At 32.6% G+C, this 7473-nt stretch overlaps 1 protein-coding gene across 2 annotated transcripts; it reads left to right on the forward strand.

The window, feature by feature from the left end:
- Positions 1 to 1344: 1344 nt before the first annotated feature.
- On the forward strand, positions 1345 to 4460 carry LOC102581372 (protein transport protein SEC13 homolog B-like). Of its 2 annotated transcripts, NM_001318557.1 has the most exon segments (4): positions 1366 to 1461; positions 3286 to 4220; positions 4223 to 4395; positions 4426 to 4460. In NM_001318557.1, coding segments are annotated over 2 exon segments (981 nt in total). In that variant the 5' UTR covers positions 1366 to 1461; positions 3286 to 3336; the 3' UTR covers positions 4320 to 4395; positions 4426 to 4460.
- The last annotated feature ends 3013 nt before the right edge of the window (positions 4461 to 7473 follow it).

The raw sequence follows: 7473 nt of genomic DNA on the forward strand, positions 1-7473 counted from the left end.
AGGAATTTAAAATCGACTCATGAAATGAAATTGCGTGTCTAAATACTAATTTTATCGTAGTGTTCAATATCACGAGATAAAATCATGTCCAAACACCTACGTATTAGTTTATAAGTGTGTTTGAGTGGAACTGATCATGTTTGTTGGACCATCTAGGTTCATTAGGATTACATATATCTGTTGGGTAACATTTATTAACCCAATAAAGCTCCTTATTGGATCATTTTGGAACGATCTAGAATGTTCATCAGCCCAATAAGATTTTTTTATCTTACTAAACCCAATAATAATGTTCATCTTGGATTACTTGGACGATTTTTAGGCGGTGATGGAAATCATGTTTATGTTTTAAATATTTTATATGTCCATTTTTACTTGTCATTTATTATTAAAATAAATTTTTATTTTTGCTAGTTATTTTTGACATATCAAGATAACAACAATTATTTCTTTTTTATACTTTACCCTCAGCATTAAATAATTATTCTCCAAATAATTTTTCAAGACCTAATACTAAATATCATTTAATAGAGATAGTTCGACAAAATACATATATCAATAACTATTTTCCTAATTGGTGTGTCAAGTTAAACCGTGACAAGTAAAAATAAAAGATGAAAATATTTCAGAAAGGAAGTGCACAAATAATTGTTTGTTGCGTCCATTGGTGTCGCTGGGTACATCAAATGTGATGTATAAAAATGTTTTATATATCGATATATTCTATGAGTTTTTTCAGTTTTTGTCATTTTTTTTCACGGAATCATGATTTTATTATTTAAATATAAATGATAAGATAAAATAATTTTAAAATTAGCTATGATATCTCAAATCAAATATGACATAAAATTAATTTCAAAGCCCCTAATAAATAACCTAAAGTTTTAATTTCTTGTAATATTAGTCACATTCAAATAATTTCAGAGTCACGTGTCTAAAGTTTGGCTTGTTTTAGCTTAATTTCAAGAAAATATGAAAGTAATCGAACTTAAAGTAATTGATCTAACTAAAATTTAAATATTTGTATATGAAATAGTGTGTGATTATGTAATTATTTGAAGTAACTATTTTAAAGTAACATGAAATTTAATCGTTATATTAGGAATGTTTGTTTATTTTTATATAGCTTTCCCTTTTTCTTAAAATCCATTTTATTTTAAAAGTTCACATTTTTTGTTCAATTTATGGGCAAAAAGAATTGAAAGGAAGTCAAAGGCCAGAGCTGGAGTCGTTTCGCCACGTTTGACACGGTGGACAAGTTTAGTGGGCCCCTTGATGATGCGTCATGTTTTTATTAGTCAATATTGCGTCACCAGTAGGTCCCAGCAAATAAATATATTGTGAAGAAGACCCACTTTCGGATTTACTGGGCCTGCAGTGTTTTTGATCCGTCAAGTTGACTTAGAATTGATTCATCTCTTTCTCCGGTGACTCTTCGCCGATCACCGGCTAATTTACGGCGTAAGTTATCGTCCTTACAGTGATCCTTTTATATATGTATATATATATCAATTGATTAATTCTTTATTGTTTGCTGTTTTTACTCGCATAAAAGTTGTGTTATCGAAAAGGAACAGTAGAATAAACCCTGTTTGAAGGTGCAGTTGCTGTTGTTCTTAAATTTACAATTCGCTTCGATTAGTGTTTGTTTGTTTATGTAACTTTTCTGTTCAATTTTAGAAAAATCAATCACAATTTTAGTTTTATTTTGCTTCCGCAGGAGTCGCAGAAGAAAAGTATTTGACTAATATTTTCGAATATATTTTCTCGCCATTTTCGGAAGAAAATTTTATAACATATAAAATGCCTATCTATTCCAAAATTGTCTTAATTTTAAGCTAAAGAAGAAATTAGGTCAAATTGTCCTTCGAAAATTAGAAGGGGAATTATTTGAACTGTGAAGATCACAATGATTGCATTACATAAGTTTATAGATCAGTTTAAGTGATAAACAAATGCTAAATGTTTAAATAAGAACGTATGAAATTGTTCTTGTTTTAAAACTTACTGTAGGATCAACAGAATCAAAATTATTGTGTTAATTAAAGAGAAGAAAGTAAGAAGAAATTTGTGGAAATATATGTTAGTGAGATGCTAAGATCAATATCTCTTTCTGTCCCCAGTAGTGTGAGATAGTTTTACTTGACAAATTAGTTTCACGTATGAATTATTCTTGAAATGTAAGGGTAACATTTCCTTAGTTTCACGTATGAATGTTCCTCGAAATGTAAGGGTAACTTTGGTAATGTTAATGATTTTTTTGTTCAAAAATCTGATATATGAATTAGCAATGAGCCAATGGTCTATTGGAAAGAGACTCTCTATCTTCACAAGGTAGGGGTAAAAGACTGTGTACACACCACCCTCCCCAGACCCAACTTGTGGGATGACACGGGGTATGTTGTTGTTGCTGTTGAACTAGCAATGAGGTGTTTGTATAATTTGGTCTTGTTTTTCCATGTCTAAGAAAGTTATAAAGCAGTTAGCTGATTTTGGAACACAACTCTCGTCATCTTTACTTGAGTGAATGAGATCAGGCTTCAGCTTCTTATCTCTTTTGAATGATACATCACACTTTCTGTAGCATCTATCCTGTTTCTTAGTGTTCTTTTTCCTTACACAGATAGCATAGCGAAAAAGTTCAAACAATTGACACTGTTCTTTTTGACTTCTTAAGAAGTCTGAACAGTGCAAGAACGTTGTTTGTTGATTTGTTTAATATAAAGACGATGCAATTAATCTGAATCTGCATCATTAAATAGGATCAAAGGAGCTGCTGGCAACCTAAAATTACCAAATCATGAATGTGAAACTATTTCAGCAAGAGTTTCTTCTCTGATTCTTCAGTATTGGTTAGGCAATTCGAACTTTAGCATAAATAGGTGAATCTATCCATTGCATTTAGCTTTATCACCAAGTTTTGACATCTCCATCCTGTCTATGTCGTCTCACATTTTTTTGGTTGACACAGTCGGATGTCCATTTGCAGCACGTCTTCTAAAATGTTTTTTCTTTGATGGATGTCACTGTTAGATCTGTTTATAATTTATTTACTAAAAGCTTGGAATATTATATCACACTGTATTTCATGAAACTTAAGTGATTCTAATTTATGCCATTTGTTCTTTTTTTCTGTGCCTTCAATTATTTCATTAGTAGGATGTCATCTCGTGATGTAGTTTGTTTTGCAAGATGAAATTGAACACGCCTAGTTCTCAGAATTATTTTTTCTTCCATCTTCTGTTTGAATTCATAATCAACTAGCTATGTTTGGATATCTTTCAGGATTTTTGCCAGAGAGAGAAGATTTGAAACATCCAGTAGAGAGAAAAAAAAATGCCTTTACAGAAGATTGAAAGTGGGCATACTGACACTGTCCATGATGTGGCAATGGATTATTATGGTAAGCGTCTGGCAACAGCTTCTTCAGACTGCACCATTAAGATAACAGGGGTCAGCAATTCGTCTTCGCAGCTACTGGCTACTATAAGTGGCCACCAAGGACCAGTGTGGCAAGTAGCTTGGGCTCACCCTAAGTTTGGTTCCCTCCTTGCTTCTTGTTCTTCTGATGGAAAGGTAATTATCTGGAAGGAAGGTACTCAAAATGAGTGGAGCTTAGCACGTGTTTTCGATGACCATAAAGCTTCAGTCAATGCAATAGCTTGGGCTCCTCATGAATTAGGCCTCTGTTTGGCTTGTGGATCTTCTGATGGGAACATTTCCATTTTCACAGCAAGATCAGAAGATGTTTGGGAGACATCACGGATTGATCAGGCTCATCCAGTAGGTGTTACATCTGTTTCGTGGGCGCCATCAACAGCTCCTGGCTCTCTTGTAGGCTCTGATCTGCTTAATCCCGTGCTGAAGCTTGCATCTGGTGGCTGTGACAATACAGTTAAAGTGTGGAAGCTGTTTGATGGAGCTTGGAAGTTGGATTGCTTCCCAGTTCTTCAAATGCACACTGATTGGGTGAGGGATGTTGCTTGGGCCCCTAACTTGGGGCTACCAAAGTCAACTATTGCGAGTGCTTCTGAAGATGGAAGAGTGATTATATGGACAGTTGGTAAAGAAGGTGATCAATGGGTTGGTAAAGTGTTGAAGGATTTTGGTGCCCCCGTTTGGAGAGTTTCGTGGTCACTAACAGGAAACATATTGGCTGTGGCTGATGGGAATAACAATGTGACATTGTGGAACGAAGCAGTAGATGGTGAATGGCAACCAGTGAGAACAGTAGATACATAAAGTTAGACACATTTTTAACCCTTGAGTCCAGAATGTTACATCATATTAACAAAACTCTAGCTATTTTGCAAATATAGATTTTGCTTCATCATATCAATGTGCTATATAACACAACGATCGATGTGGTGTTTGACGGAAGAACAGATATGTATGAGCAACTGTTTGACGTTTCTATGTTGTCAAAGCATCTTTGATATACAATTTAAGGATTAATCCTGTGATATCCCGTTGGACGTGTATGATAAAGGTAGGTATTATGTAGTCCTAGAGTACTTTTTATCTCAGATAAAAGGCGGGATAAAATAATCCCACGGAATATCCTTGTCTGTCTCATTCTACTAACCCAACGACCTCTAGGCGATCAGCAGTAGGATTTAAGAACAATAAAACTTTAATGTGAGACGCACCAAAATGTGTAAGACCAGCATAGAAGTCACGTAAGTTTAAACATGATATGCACATCTAACATTTTAATTAAAACTTTCGGAGTACTTCCGTGTTCTGGCTATTGGTAAGTTTGGTTCAATTTTATTTTTACACTTAAACAAAGCTAAACGTTGAATAGTTTTAAAATAATGGTTTACCCATTGCACCTTGTATGCTTAATTGAGAACTGCTTGCCCATGTCTTTTCCTAATGGACTACAATTTACTACAAATCAATGGTCCAGTAGGCCCAATACAAGTAATTCCATGTCTCAAATGTTTGTTGAGCATTCTAAGGCTGATTATATGTGGCCTAAACAAGTGGAAAAATTGTTACTTGGAACATTTCGCCTTAAGCCCACTATAATGTTACAAGTATAGTTAAGCAGGAATCTAGGTCTATATTACTTGTAAAGGAAACTTAAGTAAATGTACCTTTGGCAAACTAGTTTACCAACATGGTCGAAATATGACTATATATATATATATACACTTTGACTGTATATATTTTGTATATTATATGATATTTAGTTTAAAGTAAATATTACTTCAACACAGTGTACATATTTTATAAACTAAATAGTGAAATGATATTTGACTATAATTTTCCCTACTTGTAAATGATTAATTTACTTAATCAATGAGCTCTCAATTTATTTCTTTGAAAAACTCATAATTATTTTAAATTCCAAAGCAAACAAAAAAGGAAAGGGCATATAATAACATGAAGAAGCAATAATTGAGGAAGCATTGTAGTAATAGATTAATGAACACCAAAGACACTCTTAAAGTCAATTGTCAAGGAGAAGGCACGTGCATTGTTAAGCAACCACGTGATGACCTTACACGTGCAACCATGTTAGCACTGTTAACGCACGTGTGAGAAGCATCAAAGAAAAAAAGACACTTAATAGTTAAAGAGTTCGTGAGAAACCTAAGGCAATAAGACCACAAACAATGGGTTTTCTATCAAATATCCAGCTATACATTTAACCAAAGTTTATATTTGAATATACTAAATTAAAGGTGTAAGTATACAATAAAAGAAGGTTCGTTCGAGATAATTTAAACACGTCTTGTTCGATTTATAATTTTATTACTTCGGCAGTGTGAAAATATTGCTGTTGAAGGTATTAAAAAGGGACTAGATATACCTAAAATTACATGCCAGAAAATTGCTTAAAAGACTTGAAAAAGAATTTTGAATTTATTTAGAAAGAAAATATTCATAGGAGAGGCATTTTTAGTTGGTTAGCAGGAGCACAGCTAGCTTTTTCGCTACGGATTCAGTCAAACTCTAATAACTTTGTTTCAGTAATTGTAAAGGGTAGTCGGCAGGGGCGTATTTAGAGGGGGTGCCGTGGGTTCACGTGAACCCATGCTCCCCTCTCTAGATCATATATAATAGTGTTATATTTTTAAAAAATATTTAAATATAGATGTGTGAACCCACGTTTAAAGTATCATACAATACAATAATGATTGAGTGCACCTCTCTAACTAAGGATAAAAATTTAAGTCTTATATCTGTCTTGTCCTTTTGAGTAACACCTCCCCAAGTGGTTATCGTTATACTTTTGACGTTTCAACTAATTTTCTTTGTTTTTTCCTTTAATCTTTCAAATTTTTCAAGTGCCTTACATTGGAAGTTCCTAAAAAAACTTTGCACTATAAGATTTTTATATAATTAAATCAAATGTGTATATTAAAAATTAAAACTAATAGTATTATATATTTTGGACCTATAATTTTTAAAATTTAATGGTTCATATTAAGAACCTAAAAGTCAAACTTATCAAATTTATATTTAAGATGCATTTTTTTTGTATTCGTGCACCCATCTTGACGAATTCCTGGATACGCTTCTGGTAGTCGGTTCATAAGGCATTCCTTGTTGGCAAGGTTCGGGAAAGATCGCACCCAAACGAGTGCGGAGAAGTTATTAAATATATAAAAATTATTATTTATTATAAGAAGCAACTTTAAAAGATTGAAATTTCAAATTCATAAACTTTAAATTCTGACTCAACTTTTAATAATTAATATTATTATTAATAGTTTTCACTTTTATTTTTCGATTGGTGTAATATTGATATGACTTGAATTTAAAAGAATATGTTTTATCTTTATAAAACTTATATGATATGAATCTTAATTTGTTTGAGTCAATATTTCTAATTTCATATTGTTAACTTAAACTATAAAAGAGCAATTGTGCCTTGGCCTTTTGAATGAAGAATTGAACATGTAGCCTATTTTCTTTAGTTTAAAAGTCAGTCACATGATAACTGACAATATCCCTATCCTTTGTCACGTGCTTAGTCGGACCCCACGAACCCACTCAATGCCCCCACACATCTTAATTTATACTTCATCTGTTCCGTATTTTTCTTTTTAGTTTGTCTCTTGAAAAATAACACTTATAGTGTTATGCTTCATCAATTAGTATATTAATTTTAGAACATTATAAATTCCTTTTATATTTATTAAAGTTTGTACCCAATAAAATTATATCATATAAATTGATATTGAAAAAAATACTTTAAATTCAATTAATATCGACATTCAAATTGAAGTTTATAAATTACTCCCTCTAGTGTCGGAGCCAGGATTTTCAATAAGGAGGTTCAAAATCTGAAAAAATAGACACACGAAATAGCCGAAAGGGGTTCGACATCTACTATATATACTTAAAAAATTCTTTTAATCATGTATAAATAATATAATTTTTCATCGAAGAGGGTTCGGATGAACCCCTACTTGTAAGGTGGCTCCACCACTGACTCCCTCTATCTCGTCCCGTATT

Source organism: Solanum tuberosum, unplaced genomic scaffold (assembly GCF_000226075.1).
Source record: "Solanum tuberosum cultivar DM 1-3 516 R44 unplaced genomic scaffold, SolTub_3.0 scf00040, whole genome shotgun sequence".
Taxonomy (NCBI): Eukaryota; Viridiplantae; Streptophyta; class Magnoliopsida; order Solanales; family Solanaceae; genus Solanum; species Solanum tuberosum.

What these genes read in the sequence shown, in the direction of transcription:
- LOC102581372 (XM_015306774.1), top strand. Translation starts at nt 3,337, where the DNA reads ATGCCTTTACAGAAGATTGAAAGTGGGCATACTGACACTGTCCATGAT.